The 20,670-nt window shown below is 39.3% G+C and overlaps 2 protein-coding genes across 4 annotated transcripts; one reads left to right on the forward strand and one right to left on the reverse strand.

Moving 5' to 3' along the window:
- Positions 1-1,941: 1,941 nt before the first annotated feature.
- LOC143556900 (uncharacterized) lies at positions 1,942-8,595 on the forward strand. Of its 3 annotated transcripts, none has more exons than XM_077046112.1 (5): positions 1,942-2,539; positions 3,422-3,542; positions 7,199-7,258; positions 7,336-8,267; positions 8,358-8,595. In XM_077046112.1, exons 1-5 carry the CDS (start codon positions 1,977-1,979, stop codon positions 8,530-8,532), a joined length of 1,851 nt encoding a protein of 616 aa, XP_076902227.1. In that variant the 5' UTR covers positions 1,942-1,976; the 3' UTR covers positions 8,533-8,595. The 3 variants fall into 3 exon arrangements, with proteins under 3 accessions (XP_076902227.1, XP_076902228.1, XP_076902226.1); XM_077046113.1 differs by having other exon boundaries at positions 7,336-8,316; positions 8,425-8,593; XM_077046111.1 differs by having other exon boundaries at positions 7,336-8,594.
- A 945-nt stretch (positions 8,596-9,540) lies between these two features.
- Positions 9,541-11,453, reverse strand: LOC143556889 (uncharacterized). Its single transcript, XM_077046104.1, has 3 exons — positions 11,111-11,453; positions 10,015-10,199; positions 9,541-9,940 (listed from the first exon to the last, which is right to left on the reverse strand). The coding sequence occupies exons 1-3, from the start codon at positions 11,451-11,453 to the stop codon at positions 9,617-9,619; spliced, it is 852 nt and encodes a 283-aa protein (XP_076902219.1). The 3' UTR covers positions 9,541-9,616.
- Positions 11,454-20,670: the final 9,217 nt, after the last annotated feature.

Here is a 20,670-nt window from a genome sequence, read left to right on the forward strand (position 1 = left end):
ATAAATGTATAATATAAAATAATAATGAAGAAAGCATGCCTCTTGAGTCATAAAAAGATGTGTAATAATTAGGAGAAGATAAGCTTGAACTGATTATAAAGATGAGAGTAATAATTGAGGAGCAGATAAACTTTGATTATGAAAATTAAAGAGTGATTTGAGTTGAAGATAGAATGATAAATATATATAATATGGCTGGTAATGTTTTACAGATGAGGCCCAGCGTTAATATTTTAAGCAGATGGGCCCAAGCAGTTACATTTTTAATTTAATTTAGACTGCATCACATGAAGCGCCATCTCAAACGCCTCACCCGCTGATGCGCCGCTTCAAGGCGCCTCATGTTTTTTCTCGCCTCACGTAAAATAAGGTGTTCTCCTTAACGCCTCGAGAGCCTCGCGCCTGAGGCACGCCTTTTTAAACCAAGAACACAAGAAGACAGTAAAATGCAAAGGCCACCAAAAGATAGGAAAAGCTAAGCCCCAAAGACAAAACTAGTACAAGTAGTACGTCTGTACGAAGTCTATCAACTTCTGCCTAATTTGCTCATCCCAAGATAGTTTGGGTCTGCCTCTACTTCTCTCTTCCAAAGTGAGGGTTCCTACGGCTGTAACTGTCGTTGTCTCTCTCCAATTCACATGCCCAAACCGTCTCAATCTACTCTCTTTTACCTTAGTCGATATGCTAGCCACTCCTAACGTTTCCTGAAAGACCTCATTTCTATCTCGTCCAACGTTGTGTACCCATACATCTACCTCAGCATCCTCATATCTATCATCTATGTGTCTTTTTGATGGCTCAACAATCTATTATGTATAATATAGCCCATTGAATAAGTTCACAAAGTAGAAAATGGTCTAATCGATGAGAGAGTTTGCTTAAATAATCCCGTCCAAAATGGTTCTAATAATATACATAACTCAGTATTAAGTCCCTTTCAACATTGTATACATAACACAGTATTAAGTTCCTTACTTTCAGCATTGTATAGCGTCTGCTTATATTTTTTCTAGAGGTAGAGCGAGAGTAAAGTATAGTAGTAGTATTCAGCACACTGAAAAGGGCTTTTTGCAAAGATATAAACGTATCTTCTTTTCATTTTCTCGTTTTGGTCGCATAATTGCATTCTTTCTAAAAATCTGGATCATTAAAAGATGATTTTGTGTACTGTTTGGTACATTTAACATTGTTATATAACGTTTAATATTATGTATAAATATATATAAATTTAACACAATTTTTTTTTAAATGACATCATTTTGACAGTAGGCTTTTTAATACAAAATGGCCCAATTAGGACACAGTTTCCTTATGGAAACTGCGGATAACATAATCCCTGATCAAGGTTGAAACTGAAAACAAAGAAGACTTGGATGTTTTAATATACCAAAAGAAAAAAACAGACAATTCTAATGTTATAACCTAAATATCATATGCAATTGCGAGTGGCAATTGACTGGCTATGAACATATAACTGAATTTAATCTGATTGAATAAGAGCAACAAATACATCGGAACAAACCTAAATTATGATTGTCACAGCAGCATCTGATCACCAGAATTAAGGTCACACGCTAAAAACTAACTCACAATGATTCATGAGCAAAAGTACAAGCTTCAGTTATCTGTGTTGCATGCTCATGTAGATACTATGATCATACGGCAATCAAAAGAGCCCACGTCATCAATGCATAACTGAAATTGACAAACTCATACAGCAAAATGTGAAACTTTTTTCAAGAAGTTCCCAAGTTTCAAAGAAAATAATGGAAGGGGTATGCATAAGTATTACCTTAATTTAGTTATTTTGCATGTTTCCTTCAAAAAATGATTTACAGAAATGAAAATTAGAAGAAAGGCCTCTATCCTTTTTATACTGCTGCATAATAATTAGTTTTGCAATATTCATCACGTTGATCTTTTTTTTTCCTTCTTTCAGTTGGCAAATCAATTTGTTTAAATCCATAATCGGTATTATGTTGAAAGATAAATGGGAAGATAAACCTGGTACTAACCTACCAGCTCAGACATCTTTTTCAAACAATATGGTACTACAACCTCTTCAAGGATTATCCGATAATGTAACAACTTTGACTTCTCCCGGGTCAAACTTGCAAGATGGTAAACCTGGATTTCCTATTAATAATCAGTTTCATCAGCAGAATAATTCTTCAGAAACTCATGCTGGACAACCTATCGTTGATTCTAATTTGCAAGAGTTGATAACGTTTCTCTCCGCCAATTATGGGCCGAAGAAAACGCCACTTCAAATCGGAACTCCTGAATACATGAAACTTGTCGAGATCTTGAAACAAGGTTCTGTTGATGGCAGAGGGCCATCTGTGGAAGAATCATCAGGTGATTCAAAAGAAATTGGTTCTTGTTCAAAAGATGGACGAACATATAATGTTCAAAATGTAGACAAATCAATTGTTGGTAGAAACAATCAAGAGAAAATAAGTTGTTCTGAACAACTGTGGGAAGGATCTCTTCAACTAAGTTCTTCTGTCACTTTATCAGCGGTTGCCTTCTTTAAAAGGTCTTTTTCAACTTGCTTTTAGTTTATTACAGATTTTACTTTAACAGCTTTTAGATTTTACTAAAATTATCATTATTTTTTTGGATTTGTTGACTTTCTACCATCATTTTTATTACGTATTTGCAGGGCTGTAAACGAAACGAACTGAACTGACGAAGCCTTGTTCATGTTCGTTCGTTTAGCATTAAACTTGTTCGCCAATGGTTCCTGAACTATAACTGAACGGAGAATCTTGTTCGTGTTCGTTTGTTAAGGAATTGAAGTTGTTCACGAACACAAACGAACATGTACAATTTACGGAAAAAAAATAACATTCTTAATCCTAAACATTAGACATAATCACCATAATTAAAGCACCTGAGATAATAATTATAAACATAATCAGACCCAATCGACGGTTTTATTATGATAATGCCAACAAAACACGAGTTAGATTTGTTAGTTAAAGCAAGATTTTATAAAACAAACCATTAACGAAACAAACTGTACATGAACTATAAAATTATAAAATTTAAAATTAAATGTTAGGCTGGTTATTACAAATAATATATAAAAATACAAAACAAACATTTAACTTGTGACCATAAACTGTCGAACATAAATGAACACAAATGAAAGAACGCAACCTTTATTCATGTTCGTTCTTTAACTAAACGAACAAAATTTCTTGTTCGTGTTTGTTCGGTAATGAACGTAAACGAACTTCCCACCGAACGGTTCACGAACTGTTCGCTGAACGTTTGGGTTGTTTACAGCCCTCTACATATTTGCATGTGATATCAATTTCTTGAATCTGCACGCTCTGCTTAAATGGGAGTTTGAATAATTGAACATGATAGATGATAAATCAAATCCATCTTATGCATAATTGCTTGTTTGTAGTGGTGAGAAATTGGTTGGTAACCACTGGCCTGAGTTCATAGAAGTTAAAGGAAAAGTAAGATTAGAGGCGTTTGAAAAGTACGTTCAAGGTCTTCCTCGCTCGAGGAATCGTGGATTAATGGTAAGATGTTGCTTTCATCATCCCTTTGCTGTTAATTTTTTTTAGTTTATAGTATCATACCAATTTTTGTTAGGATATAAGCATCGATGCTACACGTGATTCGTTTGACTTTCAAAGTCAAATAAGTACTAACATAGCAAGAACTAAGGGAGTATAATCAAAGCAACTGACTATAAGTCCCATGATTAGGAAAAAGTAGAACTAAATACAAATATCTATTCAAGCAAAAAATATTATTAAACGATCCACTCTTTACTGCAATGAATTTATTATACGTTACAATCCAAGTATAAAACGGACATTTACCGGCAGTGGCTTGTCCTTGGCGTAGAGCTGCCTTTTCAAGACATCATTTAACAAATATGTCATGTGTGTAACATGTGAGCACAACGAAAGAACCCATGACTTCCTCACTATGAGTACCAGTTTTAATCTCTTATGCATGATACTATGATCCTAATAAAGCTATACAACACCACTACTCATTTATTTTGTATAATCTATCCCTCTTGATGCACTTATACGTATTGTTTTATATCTTTTGCTTGGATGACAAACTCTCCAAGAATCAAGTTGTTTTTGGCATTAGAGAGAGCTTGGAATGGAAGCGAGAAAAGTGCTAGTTACGCTCTAGCAAATGCTTAAATATAAACCCATATGCGAGAAAATTTAGCATCCGTTTATAGGCTACCTTCATAACCAAATTATTTTCGGCTTACGTGCTGACTAGAGACTTAAATGAAATGAAAGATTGCAACTGAAATATTAATTACTGTCAAGATAATGTCATAACCAACATTCTAGTCTTAGTTGAAATAATAAAAACAACAATTTAAATAAATACCAATTGCTTTAAAAAGTCATACATTGGTTATTATTTTAGAGTTGTTGACCCCCACTGGTCCATATACAAGTCGATCATTTGAGCAATTGGTCGTTCATCATCCTTGGCTTTAACCAAGGTCTCCTTTTAACGCTTTCTCATTGGAGCATGGGTTACCTTCAAGACCAAGAACCGACCAGAATTAGAAATAGATCTTAAAACAGACAATGCATCAACTGCAAACTGTGAAATCTGTAAATTTTTGAATTAGTTGTAAATATGTTCTGCTGCTTAAGCGAAATTTGTATTTATCAGCTTTTTACCTGGAGTAAATTATCAGCTAGTGTAATTTTTATGAGTTGTGAATGACATTAAGTTATACAAATAATTTAGTTAATACACTTCAAAATCTGAATGTCTCATGTTGAAATAGACTTGGGCCAAAACGGGTTGAAATTACTTACAGAAATACTAGTCATCTCAGGATGCAGTGCTGGCATAAATGATCAAGAAACAGTTGGCTGATCTTGTATTTACTTCATACTTGAAAATAATAAAGGATTCATGGTGTTGATGAATTTATATATAAAAAAAATCAAAATATCAATAGTTTGTTTTTTCTTATAGAAATTGCTCAACTCTGTGAGACCTGGTAATTTGAAGCTGGAGAGCAGCATACAATAACTCACAATAAAAATCTTATATGCCCCTGTGATAACTAGTAGTTTGCAGCATCTAGAAAATATGCAGAAGTACCGATTCAAAGAGAATTTAAGTTCTTTATATTCATGTCCGTTAGCTGCTGCTCCATCCTAACTAACAAATCCAAGAACACTAAACATAAAAAACTAGTTTCATTTCATTCATTATGTTTATCACAATGTATAATGCTCCCTTCGATAACATATGAAGCTAATTGTCCCTGTGACTAATCCACGAATGTTGTCCCACATCGAGAGCCGAGACAATGTATGGAACTTTTTCTCTATTTTCTTTCTTTTTTCTTATTACCAGAATGCCCCCTTCACATGTGAACCTATACATGATTAGCACTTCAATAAATGCATATTATAAAAATTTAATGGCTACACTATAAGTGAAAGCGACCAGTGAAAAGGGACAAGATCCGTAGATGGTTTCGACAAGATGCTGAGACATCTTTTTAGTGTTCAAAGATTGTTAGTGCAGTAACTATTATCTAGAGTTCATTTATAATTTACAAATATTCTATGAATGTGTGGCGTCTCGCTAACATGAAGTTTTCGCCTTGCGCACTTTTAACTCTTGGGACCTAAGCTTCTTGGAGCGCGTCAGGCTTTCTAATGCCAAGGCATGGACGATCCGTTCAGTTTTACTTAGGAGATATCTAATGCTTAGTAAAATCATTAACAATGAGGCATACTGGTTTTCATTTACTAGCCAAAGAACAAATAGATGGAACCGTACCTTTACAGGTCCTGTGGATTACCTTTAGCATGCTTCCACCAACATCGATCGCCAATTTATCCACCCTCTTGCCCATATTAATGGGAGGGACATTGTCAATCAACCAATTAAGTTCCATGTTCAAGTACCGAATCCAGACCCCTTATGTGTTATAGGCAAAAACCAATCAACTTTTGTATAATCACATGGTCGAAAATAGGATAGATCTACAGCTGGGTTAGATACAGATTCACCACCAAACAAGCGACAGGGCTGCAATGTCAAAACCGTAGCTGTAGATGCACCACAACAGTTAAGAAATCGGGTCTAAGATCACCACCCAATTTGCCATGGTTGAGCACTTGAGCTATCATAGAGTGGATCATTAACTCAAAATAATTCTCTTAATCGCCCCCCAGATATCTCCATATAGACTATGGTTACTGTTTAAATGCACAGCCTTTTCCCCTTCCATTTGGAGGCTCGTAAACCAAACGGGCTTCCTCATCTTCCATATAAAGTAGCTGCAATATGAATTGACCCTGACTGCAATTTTAGACACGTTTTCAAGTTGATGATGGCTGACCAATGAACATGACTCATGAGTATCGAAACATGTTGAGGATGAAGTTCACGCATTAACACCTTCATTCGAATGAATTTATAGTTAATACATGTATAATTGTATATACATACTTGCATATATGGAAAACAGCAAGTACACAAATTTGAAACCTGCTGTAGAAGTAAACTTTATGGATGACTATGGAATTAGACAAATTATCTTCTTATAGATTTATTATAAGCATACACGCCAATTTGAACTAATGATTGCTTGCAATTAAATGATGGTTGTGTGCCAAAGATTACAGTAAATCTGCGTGTTGAATCCAAATACTGTTGGCTCAAAGTGCAAGGCTCGGTAATTATATGAAATTATCAGCATCAGCATGCATCGTCGTTGATACATTTGCGCCAATGAAATAAATTAAATTTTTTTACGAATACAAGATATTTCGACATCAATAAAAATGTCTAAGCAACAAATTATCCAATCCTAACTAATATATTCTGTCTTCCAAATTATGATTTATGAATCCATTTTCATTTTCTGAAAATTATAATATATGGATGAAGATGTTGTAACTTGTAAGGTGTCAACTGCCATTAAATGCATCATGAATGCCATAGTGGTTATTAGATGAGGAAACACACATGGTAGTTTTTTAGAACTGGGATAAGCAAGATTGCTAATAAGTTGATTCTCAAACCGACCAATATTATTATGACTGTAAATGAACCAAACAAACAAGTAAATGATCATATTTTTATGTTCATTCGTGTCTGTGATCGTTCCTTAATATAAAACTATCTTTTTACTGATCTGGCCCGTTCACGTGTTGAATAGGTAGCCTCGATATGCTGGAACGAGGGATCATCTAACAACGGACTGAATGGCATGAAAGAGGTAATGATTAACAAGTTTACCTTAATCAACACATAAAATGGTTGAATTTTTTATATATTGGTTTTTATTTATTTCAGGTAGCCAAAGGATACAAGAAAAGTTCTCGTGTCGGGTTTGCACATCTTTTGTCGGGTACAGATCTTTACATATGCCCTCGCAGCGATCCCATAATAACAATTTTGGCAAAATATGGTTTCTTTAAAGGCATGTCGGTTCTTGATGACAAACCTGATTCAATGATCGGTTGTGTTGTATGGCGTAAAAACCGACCGTCAAATCCTGTTGAGAATACAACAGATGTTAAAAATAGCCCCGGTTTAACCGAGTCTCAAAATTCACCTCCCGGTTTTTCTTCAAAACAACGCGCTGAACAGAAACTCTCACCTGAAAAGACAGAATCTAGTCAACTTGACAAGCCTTTGACTTTGCCGTTGACCACAACATGCGCTGAGGTAGAGCCTTGTAATTTGGTGGTAAAGAAAAGACCTTTTGAAGATGATGATCTTCCTGAGTTTGACTTTGGTGTTGCATGTGGAAAGTCAAAGTTTGACCTTGGTGTTGCATGTGGAAAGTCAAAGTTTGACCTTGGTGTTGCATGTGGAAAGTCAACTGTAGCAACTAAGCCTTTGAATTCTCCTAAAAAGTTGGATAATAATTCCTCATTGATTCAACTTCCTTCAGTTGTGAATGTTATAGAAAGGAACAACAATAATAACGGTTCGTTAAAGCCGTCGTCAAAAAAGACCAAACTGTTTGACGACGATGATATGCCAGAATGGCAGCCGCCTGAGCTTCACAACCAACCGCCACCACTTACCACCTCAAATTTCCAGACATTACCTTTACACCCTCCACTGCCTCCTGGCCCCCCACCGCCCCGAGCTGAGATCCATTCGTCATTCCCGTACCTACCATTCCAACCTGCTAATTCTCAGCCACCTGTATTTGTAAGACCACCACTACAGCAGCTACCACCGCCACCACCACAGCCGCCAAGCTCGACAGGCAGGTTCAGTTCTAACCAAGTTTTGCCTGTTAATTCTCAGCCACCCGTATTTGTAAAACCACCACCACCACAGCCGCCTAGCTCGACAGGCAGATTCGGTTCTAACCAAGTTTTGCCTGTTACTTCTCAACCACCCGTATTCGTAAGACCACCACCACAGCCGCTACCACCGCCACCACCACAGCCGCCTAGCTCGACTGGCAGGTTAAGTTCTAACCAAGTTTTGTGGCATCAACCGCCATTTCCGCCTTCTAGTGGAAGACATTGAAACAAAGGCTTATGTCAAAGTTTGTATATAAATCTGGATTCTTTCTGACTTTTTTTCTAGTAAAACATAAGTTACATTGTGGTTTATGTCAAAGTTTATATGTGAATCTGTATCCTTTATTACTTCTTTTTTAGTATAACATAAGTTACAATGTTGTTTTTTCTGGATCAATCTTTATCAATATTTTTGGCTGATAAGATTTTTTTGAATTTGTTCAAATTATTATGGTATATTGGTTTTTAATGATCTCAACTATTGCCTTTTGGTCACTGCGGTCCCAATTAATAAATTGGCTACTGATGGTCCAAACTTTTAAAGTATTTTTTCCTAATAGTCCACGACTAACAGAATCCTAATGTCGTTAGTTTCAGGTCGTCGGGAAAACGTTTTTGGTCGGAAAATTCAAATTTGTTGCCGGAAAACACCACATGAACACCGCAACCACTGTCAATTGACTCACCGTTAACCAACTACCACCACTTGAACACCATCAACCGATTTCGACGATAATTCTAGAGTTTCCGGCGACCTTAATAATTGGGCTTTTACTAGAAAAAAGTTCCTAAAGGTCAAATACGAAGTTACCAAGATGTTTGGGACGAAAATGTTTAGTTTTCGGGAAAAAAATTGAGTTTTCTGGCCAAAACCGTTTTTCCAAACACCTGAAACTAACGACGTTAGGATTCTGTTAGTCGTGGATCGTTAGAAACATATACTTTAAAAGTTGAGACCATTATAAATCAACTAAAACTGAATTCAACCGGATGTCAAAAGCAAAACATATTAACCAACCAAGCATTCAGATAAACCCTAGAGATGAATCGACCTTTACAATGTGAATTTACACGCACTCAGCCTCGACTAGTTGACCGAATCACCCTTTGTACTACATTCAAATTCATAGAAAGACACAAAAATAAACATTCGACCTCTCGTACCAACTAATATTATTCGCTTTATCTCTGTTGCTTAAGTGCTGACACAACAAAAGGAAACCGTAAACTGGTTATGGACAAAATGAATTATATAAAGTTGGATGTTACGATTAGTAAATATTTAACAAAAGGATAAAACGATTAATGTACTATAGATCACCATCCTCAACCGCATGCCAATCACTTGACGACCCTTCACTTTCTGACCGTCTTTCATGATACCTTGATCGGTTTGCTTTTGAAGTCCCACCCCCACCGACACGAATCCAATCACTGTTTTCACTTGCTGAGGAAACCCTGCTACTTTGTGTTTGTTTATATTCCTCATCTTCCACATCAGTGAAACAAACATCATCCTCGCGCTTCTTATTTTTCATCGTATTTGTTGCATCATCAACTTCAACCTCGCCTGAGGCTTTGGTTTTGGCTCTATTTACCATACTACCCTTAGTATCCTCATGCATTTGAAGAATCTATAGTAGAACAAGCAAATCAATATTAAATAGCAATAATAAAGATTATATTTTATCTGAAGATATAATCTAACCTCTGGGGTTAGTAGAAGGCAACGATCATTCTCGTTTAACCGCGGGACCAACAGAATAAAATAGATCATCCAAAACTGTTGTTCATTCATGAAATTGTGAATTGTACGTCTCAAAGTAGCGAGAGTTGGCACCAAATCTTGTATGGCAACGGTGTGATCTTTCTGAACTTTCGACATGCGAAAATCTGCATTTAGATACTCCAAATTTTAGCTTATGTTCACAAGAATATGTTCGCTTTCGGGAAGTTAGATTGAAAATAATCCAAAAAGTTCAAAAAACAGGGTCAATAAGGTAATATCATAAAGGGCCGTTCTATAGATACACGAGTGATGCTATACAAATATCTAGTGATGCCATCATATGGGCCAACGACAGCGCGAAAAATGATCATACGTGTAGTACAGCTTTTTCTAGCTGGCCAAGACAGCCACTTCTGCGTCAGTGAACCACATCATATGGGCTATTATTCAGTAGCGGACTCAGGAAAAAAATTTCACAGGTATCGGAATAGGATCGGTGTCAAAATTTTATATAGGTCAATCACTCGATCATGATTTTAACATATAAATTATCATCATCGTACACAGTAAATCCCACCAATAGCAAAGCTATGATAGGGTCTGAGGAGGGTAAGATGTAGACAGCCTTACTTCTACCCTGTAGGAATAGAGAGACTGCTACCGGTGATTTTAAAATATAAATACCTTAAAAAAAAAATTTTTCACATGGTCGGCTGACACCTACACCAAAGGCGTAGGTCCGCCAATGGCTATATGATAGGTCAAAAAAGGTCATACGGTCTGTATGACTTTGTCAGTGATCACATCAGTCCTACGATGCATATTATTATTTTTGCCCTATCATATAGCCCGTTTGATCACTTTCTGCATACCATACTACCCGTATGACACATTAGTAACTTAGTGGCGCCTATACACTATTTGCTTACCCTGCCATAAACTCTATCCAACTCTTGATCAAATACGAATCTGACGCAATTAAATACCTAATCGATCCTAACTCCTTACGGGTTCATACCCAAGATTAAAACCAACAATTACCAAAAAAACACAAAAACAACAATAAAAATCAAACCTTTATGTAATAAAGCCAAAGGGAAATCAATCCACCACTCGGGTCGAACCGAAACCGCCTGAACAAACTCAACAACACCATCAGTAACCCCCACAGCATCAAGACCACTGCTTTGATCAAATTGGAGCAAATTAGAAGCAAATTTTGTAATTCCAATCATACCCATCTTTAAACTGTCCCCAATTTCAGCTAGATCGTTCTTTAAGCCGTCGTAAGACGACGGTGAAGCGTCGCCGGAGATATCGGAGCACGGCGGTAGCGGCGGCGGTGGGGCGAGGAAGGTGGCGACGGTGTGGATGGTTTGAGTGATGACGGAGAAGTCGGGTTTAATGGAAGGTGACATGGTTATTGGTTAAGGGTTGATTAGGGTTTTGAAGAAAGTGAAAGAAAGCATGAAGATTGAAGATGATGATGATGATGGTGGAAGGTTTATCTGATTTGTGATGTTAATCTCAAAAAACAAAAATATGAATCTTTTTTAAGTTTTTATAATAATAATAATAATAAACATAAATATTCGTATGTTACATTAAAAGTTTTGCTCTTGTGGTGGCACAACGAATATATAGAATATATAGTATGGTTTTCTGGAGAAACGCCAAAGTCAAACTTTGAAGCCAGTGCGGGCCTGATTAACACAGCATAATGTGGTCAGTGTTGGACAACAGGGCTCTCTATTGAAGAACGCGGTGACCTACCCAGGGGCAGATCTAGGTAACCGGGTGCGGGCTCACGAGAACCCACTAAGTTTAAGATTTTGTATAAAACGCTTATATAAAATATGAGAGTGAACTCATAAACAAAGTTGAACCATGGTTTAGTGGTAAACATCTTGCGTTGTCACTGTGATGACTAGATTCAAATCGCACTATTAGGGGGTGTTTGAGGTTGCTTATTTTATCTCTTTATGACTTATAACTCAATAGGTGTTTGGAAAAGTTAAAAATTGTGAGTGGATAATCTATATAAGTTACAACTTTGTAACTTATAACTTATGGCTTATATAAGTTATAAGGAGGTTAAATAAGGAATCCCAAACACTCCCTTAGTTGTTTCTTTTACTTTTTTTATTACCGCAAGTTCAAAAGTTGTGGCATTCACTTGATTAGCTAAAATATGTTTACTTTGCACAAAATTATGTGACTCCTGTGGACTAAAATCAATATACGTAGCAACTTAGCTAGCATGCAATTATATGTAGCAACTTAGCTAGCATGCAATTATATGAATCGTGTGATTGCTATGATTACATGTTATAAGATATATAACAAAGAGATATAGGCTAGCCTTTCTAAAAGAACGTTTTGGTCACTATGTTAAGGAAGCAAAGTTGATCTTTCGTAAAATCTCATTCTTGGTAGAGTGAACTGACCCAAACTATCGAAACGACCCAAACTGTTAAATCGACCCGAATAGCGAACCTGCTGAAAAAAAAAACTTAATTCATCACTGAACCTAACACACAAAAAGGTCACCGTTAAAAATAACAATAATAATATACTAAACTAGCATGTAATTGTTTTATCTTTATTCTTATAATTGTTTTTTTTTTCTTAAAATGATATGAATAAAATAAAATGAATCTAATGGGGACTCTTGGGGGGTATATCGGGCCAAGTATGGAGATATTATGAGAATACAAGATCCGGAAGCAAACATAGATTGATAGATACAAGAATTGATGTTAGGTTGGGTGTAGAGGAGTAACGCCTTAAATTTACCTAAGAATCATTTTTGCAGGTTTGGATAGTGATTAGTGAATACCGTTCGAGAGGGGGTGTGAAGGGTGGGTGTGCAGGATTAGTTGTCTTGAAGAGCAAGCATAGATTGATAGATACAAGGATTGATGTTAGGTTGGGTGTAGAGGAGTAACGCCTTAAATTTACCTAAGAATCATTTTTGCAGGTTTGGATAGTGATTAGTGAATACCGTTCGAGAGGGGGTGTGAAGGGTGGGTGTGCAAGATTAGTTGTCTTGAAGAGCAAGCTTAGTAGATCTATAAATAGGAGTCTAGATATTGTTTTATTAAGTCTTTTTTCTTTGTATGCTCGTGAAGTTTGTTTGATTATACGAAAGAGTCGAGTGTTATCATCCCAATACCGGCCTTGTGTTCGTTTATTTGATCTGATTGTTTAATCCGTATGGGGCTGAGATTAGAATTATTGAAAGTGAAGAAACACTAGTTCACCCCTCGGTCTAATTACTTAGTCCTTTGGTTGAGATCAAGAATTTCCCACGGGGGTTAGATACAACCCGGTCAATCTGAGTGTAACCACATGTAAAACAAAACACCATATAAGGAGAAGGGAGGGTCTTCTTGTAACCACCTCTGGTGTGAGAATCATTACAGGAGACTAAGTAAATAATGAATACAAGTTATCACGGAGCACTAGTGGGTGTTCTCGCCTAAAAGTTTTGATCCTTTTACTGTTGGAGATTGAGCGATATTTATAGCCGGATGGGAGGAGAGGAGGTTTGGGTCGCCTGCTATGTCAGGAGTCCCACCAATTAGAGAGTTCCCACGTGCGCCTAGAAGGTTGGCGGATAAAGCAGTTGACCAATGATGATGTTTGTACTATGTAGTATTATTGACTATGTGTTGTCACTTCCTTATTGGCTGGACGTCCCTTTCAGTAAGATATTTCCTTTTTGCACCATGCTTAGGAAGATCTTTGGCACTACGCTCCCCAAGTAGTTAGGGAATGTTTGGCGCCTGATAGGATGTAGCACAGCTGTAACGCCCTGGAATTTGACTGGTAGACAAAAATCAAGGAATCATCGGAAACTATACACTTTGGGGTTCTGGACGATAAGTTCGGAACCCATATCATTGGAGAAATCTGCTTTTATCATTTGAAATGTTTATTTTATAAAACGACATTTACGCCTGGAAAATATTAATTTTTATGCTTTTGAAAAATAAAATGTTCTTATTTAAAAAAAAAAAAAAAAAAAAAAAAAAAAAAAAAAAAAAGATTTTAAATAATTATTCGGAAAATGGTTTATAAAAGTTTTGCTGAAAAAGTTTTAGTTTGTTTAAAAACTTATGAACTCGACTAGTCTTGACCCGTCGGTAGCCTAAACCCGAACCCGAGTCACCCGAGTATTTAAGCGGAAAATCAAGTATTCTTACACCATCTCTTTCATTTCCACCAACACTTCCCACCCAAACACTCCCACTTCTAGAGAGAGAGTAGTGAGAGAAAGTCATCCAATCTAAGATTCGAGTCCACCAATCTGTTTATCGTTGTTGTCGGTAAGATCTTCTTGAAAATCATACGTTTTTACAACCAAAACCCGCCCCGAATCGAGCAAAAACTCCGACTTTTGTGTCAAGTGTGTTCTTGGTCAAAAACCGTCATTTTTGGTGTCAAAATGCAAGCTTTTGTGTTTAAAAGTACTAGGAATCGATACCCCTTTCAATCCCGAGCATTTCCATGTCAAAAACTTCGATTTTGGGTCAAAAATCTGGAAAATCTGGAAAACCCGTGGGTATCTCCGTCGCCCAGCTTGAAGGAGTCGAATCAGTTCATTCGATCGAACCAGTCGATCGAATCAGTTCATTCGATCGAATGTGTCGATCGAACCAGTCCAGTCGACCGAATAGGAAAGCAACCGAATGGTCTCCAACTCATTCGACCGAATGAGCTTCGTATTCGATCGAACGTCTGTCTATTCGATCGAATGAGTGTCTATTCGATCGAATGTGTTTCTATTCGATCGAATGTGTGTCTATTCGATCGAATGTGTGTCTATTCGATCGAATGTGTTTCTATTCGATCGAATGTGTGTCTATTCGATCGAATGTGTTTCTATTCGATCGAATGTGTGTCTATTCGATCGAATGTGTTTCTATTCGATCGAATGTGTGTCTATTCGATCGAATGTGTGTCTATTCGATCGAATGTGTGTCTATTCGATCGAATGTGTTTCGATTCGATCGAATGTGTTCCTATTCGATCGAATCAGGTCAGAACCAAGCTGTTTCGTCTTTAAAACCTAGTTTTTGCTCGAGATCGTGTAAGGCTTACACTCTTAGACTTAAACTGTGTTGTTAACTTATTATGTCCTTGTCTAGACTTAGAGGATCGACGTTTGACAGCACCCGACCGCCCTAGCAACCACACCTAGTCAACAAGGTGAGTTCATAGCCCCCATTTTTCTTTTAAAGCCTTTCAAATCATTGGGGGTGAAAACATGGTAAATGTACACGTTTTGACAAAACACATTTATTCAAACATTACTTATCATAAACACTTGACAAATCTTTTGCAAACAATGAACATTGGGAAAACAAGTAATCATGGCAGGTTACGCGTACCTTAACTTTCTCGGAAGTTGTGTATGCATAATCAAATATTCAGGAGTAAATATGGGAATCACTCAGCGTTTAGGGAACATTGGACGTTTGGAAATCAAAGTCATGTACCCGTTATACTTTATCATGAAAACACATTATTCATTGGTCAGTCTTGTGATCGTGTGAACAGTGGCAATATAGGTCACAATAGTGCATAGGTTTGATCTCCAAGTGGTCGATTGGTAGACAGGCCGTCACTAGATGTGGGATTCTAAAGTGATCGATTTAGAATACACGTGACCTATGGGGTTCTTAAGTGTTCGATTAAGAATCCGAAGGATCTCTTAAGTGTTCGATTAAGGATCCGAAGGATCTCCTAAGTGATCGATTAGGAATCCAAGAGATACTAAAGTACGCTTTAGAATTCTCTCATGGTACCCAAAGTGATCGATTTGGGTTACCATCAAGGAAATCAAGTAGCATAGTGTGGTCTTGTGTGGGGTCGATGTCAGGTCTTGTGTGATCATTATGCATCATTATCATTTTTCATCATGGCATGGTTACATATGATTCTTGGGTATCTTATACATATATCCTTGATACCGTTCCTCCTGCATGCATGGAAATAATAATTGGAATCTTTATACGAAACTCTTGCAGATTCAGTTGAGATGATAAGCATACCAAGCATAGTAGGATAAGTTGTAGGAGTGGTGGGTTAGCCGATGGTACACCCTATATATAAACCCCTACAACTTAGCCTAGTATGCTTGTGTAGGGCTTATCACTACAGTATTAGTTAACCTATGAATTCACTCATCTACTTTTTGTAGTTGACGTTTTATTACATGTTTTCAGGAAATGAAGCAGGAAGTAGCTAATAGCTGATAGAGGCCTTAGAGAGATGAAGGCTAGGCTAGGAGTTGTTTGGAAACTTGATATTTTGTATTAAAACAATTTGTTTCATGTTACCTGGATGATGTAATATTTGACAGTTTGGTTATGTTTATGCATTTAGACTTTTATACTATTGTGCTCAATCAATCACGACCTAGTCGCCACGCCTCGGTTTTCCGCCATTACGACCGGGGTGTGACAGATTGGTATCAGAGCCAATGGTTATAGGGAATTAGGAAACCGACCTAGACTATAACCTAGGACCCTTAACTCTAGATAATTCATGCATCACTATCACACGCCCACACTTATGTGCTTGCTATGTGCTTATGTGCTGCATCTTTAATTGTGTCTATCGTAGCGATGTATTCTTTGGCTATTCCTTATCCTGTTATTCTTATTCCCGGTATCATTCTTGCGCGTTCTTTTTCTTTTTCAGAATGCCTCCTCGTCGCTCGTCCGTCAATGCTGACCCTGCTGACCTCGCTGCCATCATAGCGCAGCAAATTGCAGCAGTTCTTCCGGGTCTGGTTAACAACCTAAGGCAAGAAGGAACCTCGGGTGCGCCACAAGCCCCAGAACCGAATCCTACTCTTCAGGCCGACAGGCTCTATAAGGCTTTTACTAACACTGGGCCTACGAGCTTTAATGGATCCGAGGGAGCTGCTGGTCTTCTCCAGTGGTTCGAGAAAGTCGAAGCTTCATTCAACATGTGCTCTTGCCCGGATGAACTCAGGGTCAAATTCGCGGCGAGTATGTTCCACAAACGGGCTCTCACGTGGTGGAATATCGAGATTAGAACCAGGGGGCGAGACGCGGTCTTAGCCTTGCCCTGGGCCGAGTTTGTTGAGCTAGTCACGCAGGAGTTCGTTCCGAGAACCGAACTCCAGAAATTGGAGGCTGAGTTTAGGGCGCACACGATGAAGGGCGCCGATCACATGAAGTACACGGAGAGATTTCATGAACTCTCCCTATTGGTGCCCCACATGGTTACCCCAGCTTCACGCGCTGTCGAGCAATACATCAGCGGTCTTCCGGACTCTATGAGGGGCATTGCGGTTGCAGTTGACCCCACTACACTTAAGGCAGTGATCGATCTCACTGCCCGTTTGACCAGGGAACAGCTCAGGTCCGGTGTTTTGCATCAGGATAAGGGCAAATCTTCCGATGGGAAAGCGAAAAAGGAGAACAATAGGAAGCGGAAAGCGACCTACTTAACTGCGATCACTGGTGCTACGCCTATCAACTCCATGGCCCCCGTTTCAGCCGCAACAGTTCAGGGAAGACCGAGAAAGGAATATACTGGGCCGCATCCCAAGTGCAACTTATGTTCTTATCATCACCCAACAAGTGAGTTGTGCCGCAAGTGCACAAATTGTGGACGATTCGGACACCTGGTGGAGCGCTGCAGGAGTCCTGGCAACCAATTGGCTGTGGGGAATGCTAACCCTCAGCCTAACCCTGCTCGAGGCTGCTTCGAGTGTGGCGCGATGGACCATTACAGAAATCGATGCCCTCGCGTCACCAACGTTCCTCCGGCTCGCGGGAGGGCCTTCACCATTGGAGCTGCCGAAGCACGCCAAAACCCCGATGTTATTACTGGTACGTTTACTCTTAACAACAATTGGGTGTCTGTCCTATTTGATACAGGAGCTGATAGGAGTTTTGTCTCTTGCGAATTGGTTCCTTTGCTGAAATTAAAAATTTCCGAGTTGGAACCTGCCTTGGTTGTTGAACTTGCTAGTGGAGAGTCCACACAAGTGAGGTCTGTCATTCGATATTGCACCCTTACTCTTGTCACCACATCGTTCAGTATTGACCTTATACCTTTTCGTCTTGGAAGCTTCGATCTAGTTGTGGGAATGGACTGGCTGTCTAGCAATCGCGCGGAAGTAATCTGCGCCGAGAAACTTATTCGTATCCCTCTGTCTTCTGGTGAAATTCTAACCATTCAAGGGGATAGGTCGGGTGGATGCCTAAGAATCGTTTCTTGCTTAAAAGCCAGTCGGTACCTTCAAAAGAAGTATCCCGCATTTCTAGCCCGTGTTACTCTCAAGGAATCCAAAGTCAAGAGACTGCAGGACTTCCCTGTCGTGCGTGAATTTTCTGATGTTTTTCCCGATGAGCTGCCTGGACTTCCTCCTAGCAGGCAGGTGGAATTTCGTATCGATCTTATTCCTGGTGCTCTCCCTGTTGCTAAGTCTCCTTATCGTCTAGCTCCGCTGGAACTTCAAGAATTATCGAATCAGCTTCAAGAACTTCTTGGCAAGGGATTCATTCGCCCTAGCTCGTCTCCATGGGGAGCCCCAGTACTCTTCGTCAAAAAGAAGGATGGGACTTTCCGTATGTGCATTGACTATCGGGAGCTTAATAAACTGACCATCAAAAACCGGTACCCGTTACCGAGAATTGATGATCTCTTTGATCAGCTTCAGGGTGCTACGTTTTTCTCTAAGATCGATCTGCGTTCTGGTTACCATCAATTGCGTGTTCTGGAAGAGGATATCCCGAAAACTGCGTTCCGAACTCGTTACGGTCATTACGAGTTCATGGTTATGCCTTTTGGAATGACCAATGCCCCCGCCATTTTCATGGATCTGATGAATCGCGTTTGCCGTCCATATCTCGACCAGTTTGTCATTGTTTTCATAGACGATATTCTCATTTATTCTCGTTCGAGGACCGATCATGAGCTTCATCTCAGGCTTATTTTGGAGCTTCTCAGGAAGGAACAACTATATGCCAAGTTCTCCAAGTGCGAATTTTGGCTAAAGGAAGTTCAATTCTTGGGACATGTTATCAATGTCGACGGCATACACGTCGACCCTGCCAAGGTAGAAGCCATCAGAAATTGGGTAGCGCCTAAAACACCTACCGAAATCCGTTCATTTCTTGGATTGGCTGGTTACTACCGCCGATTTATCTCAAACTTCTCCAGGATTGCCTTGCCTTTGACCACTCTGACTCAGAAGGGAGAACCCTTCGTGTGGGGACGAGATCAAGAGGAAGCCTTCCAAACTCTGAAGAATAAACTTTGCCGTGCACCGATTCTATCGCTTCCGGAAGGTGACGATGACTTTACCGTTTATTGCGATGCTTCAAATCAAGGCCTCGGTTGCGTTTTAATGCAACGAGGGAAGGTCATCGCTTACGCTTCTCGACAACTCAAGGTGCACGAAAAGAACTACGCCACGCATGACCTCGAGTTGGGTGCTGTGGTGTTTGCCTTAAAAATCTGGAGACACTACCTGTACGGCACGAAGTGTGTCATCTATACCGACCACAAGAGCTTACAGCACATCCTCCATCAGAAAGAGTTGAACATGAGGCAGCGACGCTGGGTCGAACTTCTCAGCGATTACGATTGTGAAATCCGCTACCACCCGGGAAAGGCTAATGTGGTGGCTGACGCATTGAGTCGTAAAGAAAGGACCCAGCTGCACTCTATTCGAATTCAATCCAATCTTCCCTCCTTAATTCGCGAAGCTCAGAATCAGGCGCTTGTGAATGGAGATCTCAAGGGCGTTTTGTCGTGTGGAGCCGAACAGAAATTCGAAACCAAGTTGGACGGCATCCTCTATTTTCTTGATCGAGCATGGATCCCAAACTCTGAGCCTCTTCGAACGCTTATTCTAAGTGAAGCCCACAAGTCCAGATACTCGATTCATCCCGGCAGCAGCAAAATGTATCAAGATCTTAAACCTCATTATTGGTGGCCCGGGATGAAGAAAGACATCGCTTTATACGTGATGAGATGTTTGACTTGTTCGCGAGTCAAGACAGAGCATCGAAGGCCGTCTGGGCTGCTTCAGCAACCTATTATTCCTCAGTGGAAGTGGGAAGAGTTAGCTATGGATTTCATCACCAAGCTACCGCGGACGCCTAGCGGTCATGACTCAATTTGGGTTATTGTGGACATTCTAACTAAATCCGCTCACTTTATCCCGGTTCGTGAGGACTACACTACGGAAAAGTTGGCGCGGATATACATTCGTGAGATCGTTTCCCGTCATGGTGTGCCTAAGGGCATTACGTCTGATCGCGACAGCAGTTTTTCTTCCAGGTTCTGGAAATCTTTGCAAAAGGCCTTTGGGACAAGTGTGAAGCTTAGCTCTTCCTATCATCCAGAAACTGATGGGCAGAGCGAGAGGACCATACAAACCCTAGAGGACATGTTGAGAGCTTGTATCCTTGAATTCGGTAATAGTTGGGAAGCTCATCTGCCGCTGGCAGAATTTTCTTACAACAATAGTTACCACTCTTCTATTAAATGCGCGCCGTTTGAAGCTCTTTACGGTCGCAAGTGTCGCTCACCCTTGTGTTGGTCCGAGACCGGGGATTCACAGATCATCGGCCCGGAACT

This window comes from Bidens hawaiensis, unplaced genomic scaffold (genome assembly GCF_021521415.1).
Source record: "Bidens hawaiensis isolate Kalapana, Puna unplaced genomic scaffold, B.hawaiensis_p1.1 tig00018749_1, whole genome shotgun sequence".
Lineage (NCBI taxonomy): Eukaryota > Viridiplantae > Streptophyta > Magnoliopsida > Asterales > Asteraceae > Bidens > Bidens hawaiensis.